The 19995-nt window shown below is 51.9% G+C and overlaps 6 protein-coding genes across 6 annotated transcripts; 1 reads left to right on the top strand and 5 right to left on the bottom strand.

Moving 5' to 3' along the window:
• Positions 1 to 754: 754 nt before the first annotated feature.
• Positions 755 to 2186, top strand: MAA_00474 (Pyridine nucleotide-disulfide oxidoreductase, NAD-binding domain protein; the record flags this gene model as incomplete). Its single annotated transcript, XM_007818472.1, has 4 exons — positions 755 to 974; positions 1028 to 1727; positions 1786 to 2090; positions 2146 to 2186. 4 exons carry the CDS (start codon positions 755 to 757, stop codon positions 2184 to 2186), a joined length of 1266 nt encoding a protein of 421 aa, XP_007816663.1.
• Positions 2187 to 5871: 3685 nt separating this feature from the next.
• Positions 5872 to 7449, bottom strand: MAA_00475 (uncharacterized protein; the record flags this gene model as incomplete). The annotated part of the gene is made up of 1 exon (XM_007818473.1): positions 5872 to 7449. The coding sequence occupies one exon, from the start codon at positions 7447 to 7449 to the stop codon at positions 5872 to 5874; it is 1578 nt and encodes a 525-aa protein (XP_007816664.1).
• Positions 7450 to 9510: 2061 nt separating this feature from the next.
• MAA_00476 (Cytochrome P450 CYP505A2) lies at positions 9511 to 11493 on the bottom strand (the record flags this gene model as incomplete). The annotated part of the gene is made up of 1 exon (XM_007818474.1): positions 9511 to 11493. The coding sequence occupies one exon, from the start codon at positions 11491 to 11493 to the stop codon at positions 9511 to 9513; it is 1983 nt and encodes a 660-aa protein (XP_007816665.1).
• Positions 11494 to 13678: 2185 nt separating this feature from the next.
• Positions 13679 to 14108, bottom strand: MAA_00477 (uncharacterized protein; the record flags this gene model as incomplete). Its single annotated transcript, XM_007818475.1, has 2 exons — positions 13679 to 13818; positions 13871 to 14108. The coding sequence occupies 2 exons, from the start codon at positions 14106 to 14108 to the stop codon at positions 13679 to 13681; spliced, it is 378 nt and encodes a 125-aa protein (XP_007816666.1).
• Positions 14109 to 16115: 2007 nt separating this feature from the next.
• MAA_00478 (uncharacterized protein) lies at positions 16116 to 16868 on the bottom strand (the record flags this gene model as incomplete). Its single annotated transcript, XM_007818476.1, has 1 exon — positions 16116 to 16868. One exon carries the CDS (start codon positions 16866 to 16868, stop codon positions 16116 to 16118), a length of 753 nt encoding a protein of 250 aa, XP_007816667.1.
• A 1286-nt stretch (positions 16869 to 18154) lies between these two features.
• On the bottom strand, positions 18155 to 19995 carry MAA_00479 (hexose transport-related protein; the record flags this gene model as incomplete). The annotated part of the gene is made up of 4 exons (XM_007818477.1): positions 18155 to 19203; positions 19266 to 19543; positions 19607 to 19686; positions 19750 to 19995. 4 exons carry the CDS (start codon positions 19993 to 19995, stop codon positions 18155 to 18157), a joined length of 1653 nt encoding a protein of 550 aa, XP_007816668.1.

Below are 19995 nucleotides of genomic sequence, written 5' to 3' on the forward strand. Positions count from 1 at the left end.
ACGGAAACAATGGGAACAGATGCAAACTTTTTTCCCCGATGCTCTGGGCACGCCGGCCTTCTCCACAGACATCCAAGATGCTTGGCAGATCCAAGCGAAGAGATGCGCGAATTGTTTGCGTCTCCATCCGCCATCCGACGGCGCGCGCTACTCATGCACGCTTACTGTCTGTCCAGTGTCTGAGCTCAAGCTGATGCGATTGATTAGATGGGACTGATAAGATTATCAACGACACCACACCCGACCCACAGTCGACGTCTGCATGAAAACCTTGTTTGGAAGCGCCGACGACACCTTGGAATGTGTCTGCGCCAATCATGTACTACATCTCGCATGCATGCGCCCCACGACATGAGACAGCGCATGCCGGCGGATGCAGGTATTTCTACAAACACGCCCGGAATCCCTGCTCCATCATGCCGGACGTATTATCCTACTCGGCGCCACTTGGCACCACGACATCGTCAACCGCCCACAACCCAACCCTGCAGAATCCCACGCTAGCTTGGCAACCAGGGCACAAATTTCCTCACGAGCATCAACCGCGTGCATGTGAGGCTTTTTGTCTCTACACGCCGAACGCGGATGCGCCTCCATGGAATCCCGCAACAGGTCCTCTGCTAGCCCCCCCAAACTCTCCATCTTCTACTCGCAACAGAAAGATAGCCCTCGGCCACCGTCTCCCCCACGAATTCATCTATTCCCTCCCTAGCCTCCCTAACCCTTTCACATCCGTCCAGGCCGCACCGCAACCATGACCGCCTCCGCCTCCGCCTCCTCCGCACCAGACGGCATCGTCACCGCCCGGGTCCTAATCGCCGGCGCCAGCTACGCAGGGCTCGCCGCCGCCGTCAACCTCCTCGACCTGACCGACGGCAAGCCGCCTCGCATGGCCGTCGACCCGTACCCCTTCCAGGAGACCTGGCCACGGGTCCGCTTCGAAATCACCATTGTCGACGAGCGCGACGGCTTCTGTGCGTATCCCGCCCCCCTCGGTTGCCCAACTGTCTAACCGGCCGCCTTGCAGTCCACGTAGTTGGCGCGCCGCTCGCGCTGGCCAAGCCGTCGTACGCGGAACGCGCCTGGGTCGAGTTTCCACGGCTGCCGGACCTGCAGCGCCCCAATGTGGCCTTTGTCCACGGCACCGTCGCCCGCGTGGACTGGGCGTCGCGGACGGCCGAGGTGCGGCGCCACGGCGCAGAGGCCCCCGACGTCCTGGGGTACGACTACTTCGTTGCCGCGACGGGGTTGAGAAGGGCGTGGCCGGTGGTGCCGCAGTCGTTTAGGCGGGAAGCGTACCTCGCCGAGGTTGGGGAGCATATCCGCCGGGCTGGGGAGGCGTCGCGCGGCGTGGTGGTCGTCGGCGGGGGCGCCGTGGGCGTCGAAATGGCCGCCGAGCTGAAGCTGTGCATGCCGGATGTCGAGGTGACGCTTGCGCATTCCCGCGGCGCGCTGTTGTCGTCCGAGGGTTTGAGCGACGAGTGCAAGGACGCTGCGTTGAGGATGCTCCGCGAGGCTGGGGTGCGCGTGTCCCTGGGCCACCGGCTGGATGGGTACGAGAGGGTCGAGACGGCCGACGGCGAGGAGAGGTACCGCGTGCGCTTTGCGAATGGCGCCGAAATGGACGCGGGCTTGGTTATTGTCGCTGTTTCCAAGAGCGTCCCGTCCACGGCGTATCTGCCGCCTTGGGCTGTTGATGCCGAGGGCTACGTCAAGATTCGACCCGAGTGAGCTTTCCCGCGTGGCTGGCTGAAGAGTAGATGTGACTAACGTGGTCGTCGATAGCTTGGTGATTGAGTCGGAGGGTCCGAATGAGCGTCGTCACTACTGCGCTGGCGACGCGACGAGGTGGTCGGGTATCAAGCGCTGCGGCGGCGCCATGCATGGCGGGTACTGTATCGCGAATAATATACACCAGCGTATTCTGAACGAGGCCGTTGGCCATTCGCCAGAGTATAGGAGGCTGGTGCACCTCGAGCCCATGATTGCCCTGGCCGTGGGCAAAAACGCCGTCTCTTCGGGGCCAGACGGGACCGACGCCGGCCCGCATGTTATGCAGAAGTATTTTGGTGAGGATTTGTATCTTTCTGGTACGTTTTGCCTGTCTTGTGATGGTGTGTCTTGACGATTAACCTGGAGTTTTAGGCTGCTGGCGATGGCTGGGCCTGGGCATAAAGGAGGAGTAGAGGCTAGACATGTTACCGGGGCATCTGAGAGCAGAGCACGAGAACTTGTGCATTCTAGGATTGCATGTATAGCATTGCTTTCATGTTCTTAATAGTACCGGGGCGGATTTCATGACTTTATCGCAATATATAGAGTATTATTGACAAGTGGCAAGAGGCACATGTACAATCCATCCAAGCCCAGGGACACAATGGAAAGGAAGTACAGCACTTGTGACTATGTCGCTGCTACGTTTCCACTGGGGCAAGATGAATTTAAATTGCACATGTGTCAACTGGAATGAATTAGACTGTCCTATACCAGCAATCGTGTTGTCTTCTTGTTTGGTTACATTTGATTTGCTTGGCCAAGACAAGGCATAGCAATCCATGTGGATAGTATTCTTGGTATCTGGCTTCAGGAACAAGGATTATTTCACAAGACCTGCTGCATAGCATTATAGTTGCATTTTCTTCCGTTCATTTCACTGTTTCACTGACCATGTGGCTTGCCAGCTACACTTGACGCTATAAAGCCTTGTTTCCAGTGAGCGTTAAGAACCAGTCCGGACCAGCCATAGATGAACAAGGTGATTAAAAATACGCTGCGTTTTCCTAGACCCTATGGATCCCGTGGCACCTTTACTTTTCTTCTAAACTAGGCAACTAGCTGATTTCCCTTGCGGCACACTTTGTTTCACGACAACTTGATGTCTATAGATGTTCGAATATTTAGAATTTTATGCACAGTCAGGCCACCCCACGCTTTATCCTGCTTTTAAGACCTTTAAGACCAATATATCTAGAAGTAAACCCCCCCTTGCTCTGCTATATATTTATGCTTATAACACACTTTTTGCTTACATTTCTCGTTGTACTGTTTATTTACGCCGATGTACAGGATATTAAGGTTTAGATTATTTCGCTTTGTAGGCAAATAAAATTATAAGCATAATAAAAGTATTGTATAAGCGTAAAATCTAAAATAATATTAGGCTATACTAGGCCAAGAATAGTAAGAGACTAGAAAAGTAGACCGTCTACGCATCGTGACGCGTCAGACGTCGATGTACTGGATATGAGGAATAGTCTGCCTATATCGACATTTGTCCTACCTATAAAGCGCATTAATATTATTCCCCAGGTCACAAAGAGAGTAGACCTAAACTAGAGCAACTCAAGCGGCCAGAGTTTCCTATCCCGTCGACTCTCGTTATTTTGAAACTGATTACCGTGCTATAGCGTGTTATCCCCGGGGGAAGAATCCTTGTACGGTGAAATGACCGGTCTGCAGATCCAAAGCTACTCTGTTCCGTTCTTTTTCAAGCCTTTAGTAAATGCGCTTGTGGGTATCCAATCCATGCAGTTCTTCCCAACTCGACTTACAACCATCCAGGGCGGTGAGGAGGGCAATATTCAGCAGAGATGACCAGAGACTATTTCGGCAAGTACACCACGAGACTGGCTTGTGAAGAGCAGACACACCAGTATTCATTATTAATTTACATAAAAAAACAGAACGAAAAAAAGGCTATATGGTCGCAAGGGCCCACTAGTAACACAATATGGGAGCCGTACCAGGCTCTGAACAGTAACAAACAGAGAAAAAAACACTGAACGCATCGCAATACGTTAAACTTAGTATCTCAGAGGAACTATTTCAAAAGAAATAACCCTATATCATGGTTTAACCCCGCGGAGGGACACCAGTCTTCATGGCACGACATTATCGATTATAAGCTCAAGCTAAGTTCTCAGCTACTATTACACAGAAAAGGCCTAATAGACTGTAAAGCCTAATAAAAGGGCTTTACTAATACAGGACTTATTAGTTATACAGGTTAAATATATACCTAGGTAAAACTTTTAGGCCTAGGCGTTCCTTTTATATATATAAAGTAATTACTTTTCTTTCCTTTTCTCTTAATAACTTAAGACCTTAGAAAGACCCTTCAAGATTATTATTGAATTGAGCCCTTTTGCTCCAAGCCCTCATAACGAGCCCTTGTCACAGCTACTATCAACTATTTCGTCAAACATTTGAAATCCGGCATCAATGTACTAGAACTTGTACGGCAAGCAAATAGTCGTATCCTACATATTCCACAAGTACAGACCTAAGCTACGCCAAAGACAGCATTAAAGCTACATGTGGTCTTGCGAGCAAGAGAACCATTCCACCGCTACACACCTGTCACACGGAAATGGCCGGTTACATAAGGGCTACTGTCACAAGACTAGGGCAAAGTCCCTCACCGACTTCTTATATTTAAAGACCCCTTTAGTCAACGAGGCCTCAGGGAAAACTAAGGGCCTTTAATATTGAAGACTATTATTAGATAAATTAAGTAATTGCTCTAAGCCTCTAGCCCTTGTCACAACACCACAGCAAAACACGAGACATGGAGTGATGTGACAAGGGTTCAATATGAACGGCTTGTAGCAAAGGGCTAGTTTCAAAGATAATCGTGTAGGGTGTCAAAGGTCCTTGGTTTTCCAAGACAAATAAAGGGATAAGTAACTACTATATATACAAGAAGGAAATAACCGTGGCTAGGGCTTATTCCCAGGCACGCGCTTAATCTGTGTAACTAACAGATCCTTTGTCGGTAAAACCCCTTTGTCGGGCTTCACCGTCTGATGGGCCGTTTCCGTGTACCATGTAGTGACGACTACAACGCCCGAAGCGTCAACTGGTACTGATTTCAAACCATGCCCCAGGCTACTACTACAAGAGCATTTACCTCACACAGCAGCCCTGTCTTCAAAGCGCTCCCAGGCCAGTAATGTCCCGCAGACAAGTCTCTCCAAAGTCCCGCGAAAAACCGCCACCACCAGATGAGCACGGGAGAGGCCGCTCACAGCACGGCACGGGGCTCGTTGGAATTTCCACCGCGTCAATATGATGCCACGACAGCCGTCCATGAAGCGGATGTGATGTCCTCTCAGGGAACGGCGTTTTGGCAAAGGCCTTTCCCCTCCCACTTACCCCCGCAGACCCTCGGAGGATCAAGAGCCAGGATCTGCCAACACGGTTGCCAACTCAGCTACAATGTGTGACAAGGGCTTGAGGGCTTGGAGCAATTTAGCTCAATTCATCTAATAACAGTCTTTGGTATCAAAGGTCCTTAGTTTTCCTCGAGGCCTTAAAGGTTAAAGACGTCTTTAAATACAAGAAGTCAGTGAGGGCCTTCTGCCCTAATCCCGTGACCGTAGCCCTTATGTAACCAGCCATTTCCGTGTAACACAATGCGTAACCATTTTCAGGGCTCGACCTCCATCCCTGCGCGCATCTTGATCCGTGTACCGGACGCAGCATCCCAAGAGTGCCAGGGACTAGATGTGGCATGAATGTCGCGACGCCCGGTCTACTTTCATCAAGTAGATGCCCTACAAACGTCCTCTCTGGGAAATCCTCAAGCGTCAAAGCTGCACTCACTAACATGCACTTTTCCTGGTCCGTGGTCCATCGTAATCCAGGACATTCTCCTATTATAATAGAAACAAAACATGCAAGTAATAGTCCAACAGTAGCTCATTTCGGGTCCTCGTAGATTCTACATAGCATAGAAAACAAACTGGTCTAGCACCACGTATCAACCCACAGAATCAATAATAACCACATGGCCAAATCACACTCCTATCAATAAAACGAAATAGCTTTCAAAAACAGTTGATATCATTTCCTTTGCAATATATGCCTAGCCTACTGGTAATACGTCTTGCAGTCCTTCTCACCGGGCATCTGGCAGATAGTGACCTTGACACTAGCCTTCGCAGGATCACCCTGCTCGCAAGTAGCGTTGGCCGTCTCCTTGGGCGTCTCCTTGAGCTTTTCCTTGGACGCCCCCTTGTCGGCTCCGCCGACAGGAGGAGCTGCAGGAGCCTCACTGTCGTCTTCGCACTTGTCATCCTCGGTCGAAGTCTCGGGGCCCTTCTGGCCGGCAGGCGCAGAACCAGTCTGCTTAGGAGGCTCAGGGCCCTTCTGGCTTGGAGTTTCGGAGCCCTTGGGGTCTGAAGGTCCAGAACCCTTCTCCTTGGGAGTCTCAGGGCCCTTCTGGCTAGGGGGTTCAATGCCCTTGGGGTCCGAGGGCCCAGGACCATTCTGCTGAGGAGGAGCCTGACCCTTAAAGTTGACCGGGGCGTTGATTTCCGTCTTGATTTGGATCTCCGTGATAATCTGCACCTTGTGCGTGACGCTCAGGGGCTTGTTCTCCTCCAAGTCCCTCAGGGCAGGCTTGCAGGCCTCCACCACAGCCTTGTCGGCCTCCTTGGGTCCCTGGGCCGCAACCTCCTGGATCTTGTCAATGGTGGGCGCCCCGTCGCGGCACTTGGCGTCGCACTTGACGGCGGGGAGGTCGGCCGCCTCGGCCTTGGGGACCGTCGCGACCGAGTCCTTGACGGGGACGGGCGCATTAATCACGGGCAGCACGGTGAACTCGTCGGGCTTGGTGAAGTTGAAGATGGACGTGATCTCCTGGTACTGGGTCAGGATCTCGACCTTGGCGGTGGCGTTGAGCTCCGAGGTGATTTTGCCGTTTTCCAGCTTGACAGAGGAGAAGTAGCCGACGTCTGCCTTGATCTCGAACGTGGGCACCAGCAGGCCCAGCTCTACCGAGGACGACTCGGGAAACGACTTGCCGCCAAACTCGAAGCTTCCAATGTTTTGCGTCTTGGGCCGGTCCTTGTAGTACTCGTCAATGGTCAGGTTCTTGGTCGCGATGCCGGTGCCCGCGGGGAGCTGGTTCCAGCATGCCCAGCCTGAAATGGTCGCGTTGGTGCCATTCTGCTGGCACGTCGTGCCGTTGATGGCGCCCTGGACGTATTCCCACGCCGTTGCCTTGGGCACGGTGTCGTTGAGAAAGGCCTTTTGGCCCTGGGCCCACGCCTGTGTGTACCATTCAAACTGCTGCTGGGACATGTGGTTGTGGGCGGCTTTGCAGGCCAGGCAGCCGTTGACGTCTTGGAAGTAGGAGCTGCTTTGGTCTCTGAGACAGCTGCCATACGCCTTCCAGTTGGCCTCTGAGGTGGTGTTCTTCTTGACCTGCGTCACGATTTCACACTTGAGGGCAATGGCCTGCTCTGACAGACAGGGGGGGATGGCTTTTTCGCCTCCGAGCGAGTAGGTGCCCGGCGGGTGGCACTGGTCGCCGACTTTGGCGCCTCCGGCAAGGCGAGCCGCGACGTTTTCATCCTTGAGGACCTGGCGTTTCTTGAGGGCCGAGGCCGAGGCACAATCCAAAAGGGCCAAGACGCCGGCGAGCGCCACCGTGTTGACAAGCATATTGATAAAGATGAATTTAAAGAAAGTGGTGGTTGGAGACTGTTGCAACAACAAAAGAAAAACACTTGTAGGAAAGAGCGTCTGAATTGTAAAGAGCAAGACTTGCTGGTAGGGTAGACGGACTCGAATATATAGCACAGCCTGTGAGCAAGTTGTCGAGACATTGACGTAGCTTAAAACACCAAAAAAACCGGGTTTGTTGGACAAAACATGCGAGCCCATGGCATGACTCGGCAGACATGAGACGACCTAGGTGTCGATCTTGAGTCATGGGCATCAGGAGCATTTCGAACGTTTCTCCGTACCAATTCCACACCTGACTTGTTTCTGAAGAGAGCTTGACTCTTCGGAATTGTTTGCGTTTCCATGTAGCTGCATAGACTGTCAGATTAAGGTTGAGAATCATATGCAAGGCTATGCTCGGTCCCTAGAGAATCAACTGCCTTTACTTTTTTGAGCCACACTCGTTATTATGCACGCCTTTTACCAATTGATCAAGATTTCCAAGTCTGGATCGTATTCCGGCCTCCAAAGACTTGCTCGCAAGGCAGGATTCATACTCGCCATGGCTTGGAGGCTTCTCCAAGTAAGTTCTGCTCGGAACTGCGGTCGGGTTAGGGTTACGTGTGGAGACGAGCGTCAAACACCGCCGGCTCGTCTCAAGTCGCGCAAAGTTGAGGCGGTGCCAACACCTATTCATGCATTCATGCGACGTGTATACCCTCTTCAGGAGACGAACCGACGTCGAGGCTATATTAGGCCCAGTGGGGTCGAGGCTGACGAGACTGAAACTTGACATGTCCTGCACACTGCAAAGCGTGCGAATCAGCAGGGATATCTCGTGGCGCGGGCTTCAGGTAAGGAGAGGACTCAGGAGAGAGGACTCAGGGGACAGGCGAGTCAGGGATCACAGGTCGAGGCTAAAGGCCAAAGGCTGCCATCATGTCAATGGCATACAGGACAAGTCCAGCCTCCTCCGTATGAGCAGTCAATCCGTGTTCAACAGTGGCCTTGTCCATTTTCCCCTTTTAGGAAATCTCGCGCGCACATGTCCAGTCTGGTGGAAAAGGCGCCGGGCTGATCGGCCATTGGCCCCGTCGCCGATCCTTTTGACAGGTCCGCCCCTGTCTCACCTCGTCCCGTCAGGGCGCGCAGGAGGAAATGCACCGCCTCCTCCGCTGCAATTTTACAGTCTCCCGGTGGCTTGATGTTGGGCTATGCCGTCTTGGTTGGGTCTCGTGGTCAGACTCGTCGCGGCAGCCCGACAAATCTGGGCGTGAAGATTCGGGGTTCGGGCCCTGGCAAGATATCGCATGCCATGTCCAGACAAGCACATTATCTATGGCCCCGCTAACCCCACAGCCATTACTGTCTTTGTCGATGGATTCAGGGGGACGTGGTGCAGATCGCGATGAGATCGAGGAGGGAAACCAGGCCGCGTCCTGGCCTGAGCTCTACAAGACAGAGACCAGATTGGTCTCTGCTACATGGTCACTATCACTCGTCTGTACTCTCGCCTAGGCAGAGGATTCTACACTGTCATGCCACCATTCTATTGACATTACTTGTAAGTTGTCATATATTGCTATCAGCTTGGCATCTCCAATCGCCGGTTCCAATCGCCAGTCAGGCTTCATTAGACGCATGGATGTTGCCGAGGGTTACACCACGAGATCCCAGGGCTCCAAGGCTCACCGCCGCTTTGTACAAATCAGACCCTTTAGTCCCACGGGCCTTTGATATAAACTACCGTCGTGAGATGAATCGAGTTGTCACTCCAAGCCCTCTACTAACACCGTACCGAACCTGATTGATAACTCAAAACCATGGGATGATTCCTAGGGGGGCCGGAGGTACAGAAACCTGACGGCCAAAGTGGTCAGAGTTGGCTGAACATTGGCACGTCACACACATCAAGCAAAATGCAGGAAATGTCGCGCAAAAAGAGCCATTCACCCCATCTACCTAAAGTGTGGCATAATCAAAACCCTCGCCATAGCCAAGCCCCAACTTCTCGTCCACCGACACACCAAATATCAAGAGTCAAGACCAAACATCCTCCTACAGCTCGTCAGCCATCCCCTCCTTCATCAAAAGAAGCGCCGCCAGCCGCAGCAACGCACAAGAAACCACACGCAGAGCACATACCTGATACACCTTAGCCGCCTTCATATCCCTCACCACGCCCTCCGCCTCGGGCAGCGACACCCCCCTCCGCTCGGCAATAACCCGCGCCACCGCGCGCCCAACCTCTCTCGCCATGCCGCCCGCCTCGCCGCACACATAGACGTGCCCGCCGCGCCGCAGCAGCCCGTCCACCTCGCCCGCCGTGTCCCCGATCCGATGCTGCACGTACACCTTGTCCGGGCCCTCCCTCGAAAACGCCGTCACCAGCCGGAACCCCTCGCCCAGGCACCGCCTCGCCTCGTCAAACTCGTCCTCGTAGAGAAAGTCCTCCCCCCGGCGGCGGCACCCAAAGAACAACATCATGGGACCGACCTGCGTGCCCCGCAGACGCAGGGCCATGCGTTCGCGGATAAATGCCCGGAAGGGCGCGACGCCCGTCCCCGGACCGACCATGATGACGGGACACAATGGGTCGGCAGGTAGTCTGAAGCTAGACGTGCGTATGTGGACGGGCAGCTTGCCCCCCTGGAGGGAGTTTCTCGGCCCGGCGACGCGGTACGTAGAGTGGCCGTCTGTCGCCTGCTTCAGCGCGAGGAGGTAGTTTGTCGCGAGGCCGTGGAAGAGACGCCCCGATACGGGGCGGGCCTCGACGACAGCCGTGACCGAGATGCGCCACGGGTGCTCTAGGCTAGACGACGAGATGGAGTAGTACCGCGGCCGGAGCCTGGGAATCCCCTGGATGAGAAGCGGCAGGGGGATCTTGTCCCATGGCCTGCCGCGGCCGACGGCGTCCAGGAGCCGCGCGAGATTCATGTGCGGCCGCGTCACTTGTGCGGCAAAGTCGGCCTTGCGGCTGCCCAGGCGGGCTGTTTCCGCGCGGCTCGTGGCGTCGGGCGCAAAGGGCGCGAGGGCGGCGACGAGATCGCGCGAGGGGGCGCCGCAGATGTCGAGATAGTGGCGGAAGAGGGCGGCGTACGTGGTAGGACTGGGCGGGAGGGTCGGCATGGGCCACCGCGGGTGCATCTCGATGACGGTGTCTTGCTTGTCCGCGAGGCCGAGGGCGTTTAGGAGCCGCACGACTTCGGGGTCGGGATTCATGGGCCATATGGCGGCGTGGTCGCCCGTGTGGTAGGAGAGGTCGCTGCCGGCGAGGTCGATGTCCAAATGCAGGCAGTTTCGTTCCGGGGATTGGAACAGCTCTCGAATCTCTGATACTTGGGCAATGAAGGGGTTTTGGCTGTCAAACGGACCGCTCGTACAGCCCTTCAACTGCTGCTCATTGTGCTCGCCGGCGTAGACTGTACTGGAGTCCTTGCTGAGGCACGGCTGCTCGACTACGTCCAAAGCATATACGTGTTTGGGGTTGGTACGGCGTAGGACCCTGACGTGTTCGAGAGCAGCCCATGCTTTTTCTTTCCACGCGAGGAAATCTTCTTCCAGGGTCCCCTCGCCGTCGTCGCCCTCGCCTAGCTCGCCTATGCGTGTTGCGCCGAGACGGACAAGAGCGTGGTTGATGCTTCGGGCCATGGCGTTGTAATGGTCGTGGGTGCTGTCGCCGAGGCCAAATATCATGAATTGGAGAGACTGGAGCGGCGAGCTTCCCAGCCTGAGGAGGGCTGGTGCTTCTCCTGCAACGCTGTCAAAGAGGTTTGTGGCGTTTTCTGTCGGCTCGCCATCGCCAGTTGTCGCCAGGACAAATACGACGGTTTTATCGCTGGCCACCTTGTCGAGTCTGTCAAAGTTGTAGTCGGCGGGATTGGCGACGACTGTTCGAAGGCCGAATCGCCCTCGACCGTCCGCGGCCAGCCGAGTCGCGTAACTCTCAGCGGTGCCCGTCTCAGACCCGTAGAAGATTATACAGTCGGCATCTAGCATTTCCATCTCGGATGAGATGTCCATTAAAGAGTCCTCGCTCATGCCGGCTACTGAGGAACGTGGGAGGGGAGCAGCTCGGGAAAGATATGCGCAGTCGAGGATGACTTGACGGTGAACAAGAATAGTCTGAACAGCGTGGGTGCCTCCTTGGGATACCCGTTGCCTTTATTACGGAAACCTCGAGAGCCTCGATTCGAGAGGCATATTGTGGATTACCATACGCAATGGAGTCTGCTTGGAGCGAGGATGGTGCACCTGATATTCGTTGTGCAAAGCTTCTGCCCGTGTAATGCCTTTCCGAACATGTAATCCTATTCCCTGTTGCCCGTTTTGGATAGATATAACAGTCCAATGCCCGCGGAAATGCTGTATTCGGCTAGAATCACGGGACATGGTTCAAAACAATTCCGCACCAAGGGCGTGATGAGTCACAATGACTCCGATTGATCATGCTGGTCAACAAGCAGCCAAAAGAAGCCTGTCGATATTTGAAAGAGCAAGTGTACTTGTGGCATGCACTCGGTTGGGCGCGCCTTTTGGGCTCGTTTACATTCCATGGTCTCATCGTGATATCATGGGGCCAGACGGTTCCCGGGATCCAAGACTATCACCAACCATTCGGCATCAAAGGCATACATAGCCCGTGCTGCATTTCGTTTTAGCACCTATGCCCTTTGTGTGTTTACGTAGTCGTTACGGCACATGCATTGGAGACCATTCTCGCCCTCCTCGGCCACCGTGGAGATGGAGAGGGTTCAAATGCCGCGGAGATTCTCTGCATGTGTCCGCAGAGCCAAGCACAAGGGCACCAATCCGAGCCCGTTCAAGCTAGGATAAATCGCCCACGGATGCTGTGAGGGGCCAGTGGAAGCATGGCTAGAATCATGCATACATATGTAGTGCGCTATTTTGAGACAGGCTGCCGCCGAGGCGAGTAGAAAGGCAGATGGCAAGTAGCTGCTGGATTCGAGCTTTTACCGCCGCTCAACTCAAGCCTTCTGAATCTGATGACTTTGAGCGTTTTTAAACTGCTGAATTTGAGCCTCTTTTTCTATTACCCTGCCGGGGACTGTCGGTGGCGAGCTCTGGCCCACGGCCGGCTTTCCATGAATAACACGACGTGTGCGAGTTTCACGATGCATTTACACGTAAATAATACAAGTATTACCTTTAATTAATACTATACAAACACCCCTATTATAGTATATTAAAAAGGTAGAGCTGAAGCTGCAGCGTCGCCTGCCGTTAACCAAGTGTTGATCTTCCAATCCGCATCAGACCACAACTATCAAAGGGCTCGTGATAGACTGCCTAGCTACTGCGTCGGTCGCAGCGTCAGTAAGGCAAAATTCTATCCCTATAGCCATCTCCAGGTAATAAAATAGCTGTCGAAATGAGTAATCTAGCTGAAATCAACTCTGTTTGTCAGAATCTCGACGTTCAAGATTCTGCAATCGCCGCGTCGGCCGTGTTGATAGACCCGTTCTAGCCTGATGCCAGGTGTGACAAGGGTTCAATATGAAGGCTTGGAGCAAAAAGGGCTCAATTCAATAATAATCTCGTAGGATGTCAAAGGTCCTGAGTTACTATAAGAGAGGAAGAGAAGGGTAAACCGCCTTATATACATAAAAGGAACGCCCGGGCCTAGGGTCCTTACCCGGGCACGTGTTCTAGCTGTGTAACTAACAAGTCCTGTATCGGCGAAGCCCCTTTGTTGGGCTTCACGATTTGTTGGGCCTTTTCCGTGTAACACCAGGATCTACGAGCTCAGTCTGATAATGCCGCATCGCCTTCTATTACAAGCGACTAGCTATTAAATATAACTACCCTTATTAATATACTTATATTCTTGGTATTATTTGCATAATCCTGGCAAAAACTATTTTCGTTCTTCTATTAGAAAATTTCTTTGTGCGCTATAATTCTCAATAAAGATCGTCGGTATTATCCCTTTTCTCAACTTTAGACAGCTAGGCAAAATAAAAGACCCCTGATTTTTTATTTAAAAGAGTAGATTGTTATTTATTACGTATTAAGAGGCTTCCTATTTAGCAAGAGAGGTTCTTTGGGGTGTTCAAGAAAGAGCAGCTTGATCTTGACAAAAATAAAGTACCAGATATAATGAAAGTATGTCAGTTTAGAAGGCTACTTCCAACTTAACTAATATCAATCTTGGCCTTCAGCTACCGCAAAGGAGAGTAGCGTCGTCGTCGTAAATAAGTAGTATTTATTCTTCCCAAGAGGTCGAGGTATACGCAATTGAGTCCTCAATTCCATGCTTCCTATCATAATCCAATGCAGTAGTACTGGCACCAGTAAACATACGCCCAACCCAATAAGGACGCTCTATACCCCAGTGTACAAGCTCTATACGAATATTAATAATTTCCCTATATTATATACTAAATAGCGGGCTTACCAGAATAGCTAAGGGTGGACGTGCACCCACAGAGTGTGCTGTTGCACACGCCTAAAACTCGATCCGCCCAAGTTTCAGCATTGTACTGGCTATAAGGTGCATGTAAGTCTTTGCAGACGTGTCGCGAGTTTAACTCTTTACTGGCCACCCAATCCAATGGCTCGGGTAGGGGAACGCGAACAAACTCGGCCAGCCCAGTGGCGGTAAAAAGAATACTGGGAAGAAGAGAGAGCTTCATGTCTGTCAGAATAAGAAGGGGAAGTGCTAAGTGTGATTTTGTTTATGGAATATGTTGGTTAGCAAGAGAGGTGTTGGCAGTCTTATATACCCAACAATCTTTATATGGGTATACATGTACTCTCAAAAAAATCTCAAGAGCTGCAGCGCACACCGATTTTTAGCTATATGTTGAAACTTTGTCTTGACACGTAAATTTGGGCAATCAGAATCTACTCGCTGCTTGATATAACGTTTAAACCCCTCCCCCCACAAATATAGAGTTTACCGCGCAAGTATACTTGCTTATATAAAATGTTAAGTAGCTAGACCTAGCCAAAAAGTATAATAACTAGAAGTAATTTTACTATAAAGTTTACTATAAACTTATTATAGCTCTTGCAGCCTTTTATCGTATAGGATGCTCCCTCCTATCTCCTATAAACTTTCTCTGTCTAGTATGTATACGCCGTCGTCGGCCATTACTAGATATCTGTAATTCGGCAACAGACAGAGAGTGCAGGGAAGGAATGCTTAAAGAACTCAGTCTCAGGCCGTGAGGGGAAAACGAATGAAAGCCCTGCTCGGCTTGTCTTCCTGGTCAACTGCCGAGAGCTGAACGTCGAAACCAAAGATGCATAAGCCACTGGCGACAGGACAGACTAGGTTTTCAACTCGTCAGTTATGTCATAGTGACGATATCGACATCTTCCGGCAGCAGGACGAATCGTTGAGGGTGCAAACCCCCATTGCCAAATGCCAACGTGTTGTGAGCGTATGCTCCTAGCAGTAATCCGTTTAGATTAGAGGGTTATTAGACTAGGTTTAGATTGCTTCAAGTTGGAACGCTAAATCTAAACTGAATTAGGCAATTACGTAGAGAACTAGATATAATATGCCTAACCTTCTGGGCTGGACTAGAGCGAAAGCGTGATGCAGCTCCAATCCAACTGCTTCCGCCCCCGGGAGCCAACCCATGAAAATCAGGGCTTCCCGCACAACTACCACCACATCTCCGTCGTCTCGCCGCCATGCTACGACACGTTGCCGACAGTCGCACGCGTTATCGAGGCCGGCAGCCCTGGTAGGAACACCAACTTCAACCATGTTCCCTCAAGGCGAGACAGCTTCCCGTGCCGCCGTCGTGGAAGTTTTCGCCTGTGGCGTCGTCATGCTAAAGGTGAAGACGGGACCAACACCCCGGTGCCGTACACTGTCATGAATCACCCAGGGGACACTGTAATTGTGAATAGTAATCTGCACCGACAGCAGGTGGCGCGAATCTGGCTCCAATTTACCGGCTCTGCTCCCGGCGCAGTACCTAACGGATCGGTGACGATGACCTGCGCTGAGACCGGGCAGGACTTTGTCTTCTCTATCCAGGGGAATACCATATCACGACCAACAACTGCTGTGATGCTCGTCCTCGATCAGTCGGGCAGCATGCCGATGCCACCACTAAGCGGATTGACATGCTCCATCGAGCTGCGGAGAATTATAAAAAATAAGTTAACTTGAGTTAAAAACTATCCCAGCTAGTATTCTATTAGTTCTTAGCGGTCGCACGCTTCTTTTGCGATTATACCTCTCTATATAGCATTGAGTGGCGTTCTCGTTTCGTTGCTTTACCAGCTCCTCACAGACCAATTGTCACTGTAGAGATAGGTCGCGCCGACCGTCAGTCGAAAATACCAGTGTGACACTGACAGTCTTCTCCGGCACCTACTAGTAGCAAGTATAAAGACTAAAATTATACATGTAGCTAGTGTGATAACGTCGCGGCCAAGTATAAAAGTGCCAAGACGTCTCAAGAGAATAGCTCCCAACTCTCAGACTCACTAAACAAGACGAAATTCAACGAAATTCAAAACAATTCTATATTCTAGTCTTGCAACTTGGTAATATAATTTGCGAGAATCCCCGTACGCACGTTGCAATGCGTCTCAAGGGAAACCCGTAGTGTTCAGTCCACTAGTTCAGTACATCTTGGTCCTACATATATAAGTAGGTACACCAGGCACACTATTATTTACAACTTTGGTCCCTTGCCTTTGCCTTTGCCTTTAGTATTAGACTGAACCAAGTTCTTAGCCCATTTATTCACTTCAATCGCCTCATTCACCGTCTTGACCGGCTTCACAGGCGACACCACAATAATACGAGGATTACTCTTGCTGCGCTTAGCCTCAAGCGTATCGCCCGACCACTTTCTCATATTATCAATAATAAACTGCTCGTTGCTGCCGTGAATTGTCGCCGCTATGTTGCGACTCCCGCCCTGGTTCTTGATGCCTCCCTCGGTATACTTGGTCGTGTAATAAACACGGGTAGTAGGGGCGTCGTCCTTTTCAGGAACATTGGGATCAAAAGAGTCCCAAAAGCCCGCATGTCGATGCTTGGGGTCGATTGGAGTCCTGCCCTCTTCTCTATATTCCGGTATCTCGTTGCTGTCGGGGGGAGCGTCGCCCTCGGGCGGCGGCGGCGGCGGCGATCCCTCTGGCGCTGCGGCATCTTGTCGCTCTGGTTGGATTTCGCCCTCGGGCGGCGGTGAGCCTTCTGGTGTAAATGTCGGTGGGGTCTCTAGCTCCGGTCGCCATGTTTCCGGTCCTTCCAGGAGGAAGGGGACCTCTGGCGATCCTTCTAGTGGCGGAGCGGCGCCTTCTAGCGGAAATCCAGGTTCCTCGTGAACGAATGTGGGAACCTCGACGATGTTGAACGGTGCCGCGCTGCTGCTGAGGCAGAGGGAAAATGCAATGGCCAGAACGGCTGAGGGCGCGCGCATAGTGAAGACAGAGGGTGTTGTGATGGACAGTGTGTGGGCGCTCTGGGGTTGTAGATGGTATGATAACAAATACAGACATGTAGTTGCAGAGGATTTTTACTCGAGGGACAGCAGGCTGGATGCTTAATTTTATTTATATTTACACTCACAAATCTAGCGTACTAGACAAGCTCGTTATAGGTACGTATTAAGCAACCAGGGAAGTGAGGAATCAAATTGGATACCTGCTAATAATTTATGCAATTAATACTACTCGTCTTGGCATTACGGCGTTTTTGTGCTGGCGAGGGCCGGCTTTAACGCACCTCAGCAGATATTCCACTATTATATACTCCGTATTATAGTGCAGCTCTTGTAGGGTTATTAAGTGATATACAATCTTTGGCAAGCGCATACCTGTTATTGGTCTTGTAGATTCGCATAAATATTACGACCCTGTTCAGATAAGACTACCACGCGATAAAGCCAACCTAGAAAAGATAAATCTAGCCAGAAGAAAAAGCGGACAGCCAAGAAAATGCGTGTATTATTTTTCATTACTTTTCCTATGATACAAGCTAAAAATATAGCCAGCCACACGGGAAGAGCTTGGGGTGGCCTGGAGGTCAATTTCCTACGCGAGCTAACACAAGATTCAAGTGTTTGGGTTTTTCTCATACTGCTCGTCCGTAATAGAGTGTCTTTATCAACAAACCTATGCGAGCTCTGTTGCTGCTCTTCCAAGAGATGCCTGGGCTTCTAAAGTCGGTAGCTCTACCAGTAGTCTATCTGTCGCACAAATTGGCAAGCAATGCTCCAAGACGCAATGGCGGCCAAATTGGCATCCCTTTGCTCGTATTCGGAATCGGCGACGCATGGGCGAATCATATCGATTTGTTCGCAGGTTAGAAGCTGGGTTGGTGTTGGTACCAGGTGTGTGCCATCGAACGGGGTCCGTAGCAGCAGCCACTACAAAAGTGAAAGCAGAGGAGCCGTCCATTTCTGGAACAGCAACGACGTCTTCAACCGATATCACTGACCTAAATCACCCTCTGCGTTGTACATGTACAAGACGCAGGTTTAAACGTAGCGTTTCTCTAGCCCTAGTTGTGAGTACAATGCCTAGGCACAGGGTGGGTATGTATTCTGCATCTGGTCGGCAACAGGACACTCCACACATGATGCAAACCATGCAGAACCGCGTGGGCTTGCAGCCTTTATTCATCGACGCTAAATTATAAATGTCCGTCGCCGCGAGGCTGATCCAAGACGTCTCTCCTCCAGAAATTATTGAGCGGTAGTTAGCCTTATGCATCGTCCCCGTCCAGTCCTTGCAAGTGTCCATCCCCTTGTCGTACCATGACGGCCTTCTGGAGGGCAGCACGAGGTGGGAACTTGGCATTGAAGACATCGTCCATCTCCTCGAGGGTGCGGCCACGAGTCTCAACACCAAAGACAAACCATATGACACTATAGAGCAGGTTCAGGCCTACAAAGATGAGGTAGTACCTCCAGTCGATCGAGTCCAGAGCAATAGCGGTAACATACGTGTTGTACAAGTTGGCACAGTTGGACAGAATGACGTGAATTCCCATTCCTTTGGCACGAGTAGGCGTGGCCAGCACTTCGGCACAGTACGTGGCGGTAAGCGGAGTGTAGACAAATGAATAGGCGCATCCGAAAAGGAAGATGAAGGCAACACCACCATTGGAGAGGGCTGAGCTGACAGTCTTGGTCTTGTCCTCAAAGTGGCTCGAGAATCCCGTCACGCCGCCGAAGAGGCCTGCCAGAACAATACTGCCAACCCACAGCTTGGTTCGCCTGCCAATGCGATCATTGGTTGCCGATCCAGCGACCGCGCCCGCACAAGAGACAATCGAGTTCATAAAGGTAAGCAGCAGTCGCTTTTCGGTCGTCTGGATGCCGAGAAGCTTGTACATGGAGGGCAGATAGTAGGTCAAAACAGAGTTACCCGCCATCTGAGCAAAGATGGACATGAAGGCCATCATGGCGAATCGCCAGCGGGCGTTGTGCGTGTCGACAAGAGCCCAGTAGTTCCACACGCTAGAAGCCTTCTGCAGCTCGATGTTCTGCTCGAATTCTCGAATCTCAAGCTTGACCATGGGATGTTCCATGTCACCACCTCCGTGATATTTGGCTAAAATGGAAGCGGCCATTTCCTTCTTGCCCTTCATGGTGAGCCACCGGGGAGATTCGGGAACGAGGCAGGCTCCAATGAAGATGAAGGCGGGCGGGATCAGCTGAAGACCCAGGGGCAATCGAAAAGCGAGTTCGCTGTCGTTTTTGGCAGAGGCATATGCTACGCCGGTGGCCAGGATGGATCCAGTGTAGAAGACTAAAACGACGTGTCAGGTACATGAACAGGTGCAGTACGCATTTCCAGGGGTCGATCCATACAAGTGTTATAATAACCGACAACACGGGCTCGCCATTGGGGAGGGGCGAGTTCGAGGGCGTAAGTGGGAGCGGAGGACGTTCCGATAGACACACCGAATCCGAGGACAAACCGTCCACCCAGGAGGTAGGAATCGTTCTGGGCGGCAGTCTGGACGGCAGCTCCGATCATGATCAGAACAGATCCAGTCATCATGCCCACTCGACGGCCAAAGTGGTCGCAGATGGGGCCAGTGAATAGAGATCCGACCATGTTTCCAATAGTGTAGATCATGAAGATGCTGGTTTGGAATTAGCAAGTTGGAAGGGGGCCATTCACATGGGACAGGAATGGGAATACAAACATGCCGGTGGCAGACCCAAGCTCGGTGTGGTGAAAATAGGCCTTGTACTGATCCATAGCATTGATGGAACTGAAGATGGACTAGATGACGTGTTATGAAATAAAGCAAGCGCATGAGTGTAGGGTCACGGAGCGTGGACATACGCCGTCGAAGCCAGAGGCGGTTGCGTTGAGTGCGGCAACCAACAAAATCATGTAAAGCTGCAGACTGGTCTTGGACCAAGGGTTCAAGGGCGCAGCCGTGACAGTCTCGTAGAAGTGAGCATCGCCCTGGATCTGGGTGATTTCACGGTCGCCTTTCTCCATGGCAGGATCGACATCTGGGTCGGCGTGGATTGATCCATGGCCGACCGTGGCCGTTGGCTGTGAGCTTCGTTTTTCTAGGCCCAT

Source organism: Metarhizium robertsii (assembly GCF_000187425.2).
Source record: "Metarhizium robertsii ARSEF 23 chromosome Unknown MAA_Scf_3, whole genome shotgun sequence".
Lineage (NCBI taxonomy): Eukaryota > Fungi > Ascomycota > Sordariomycetes > Hypocreales > Clavicipitaceae > Metarhizium > Metarhizium robertsii.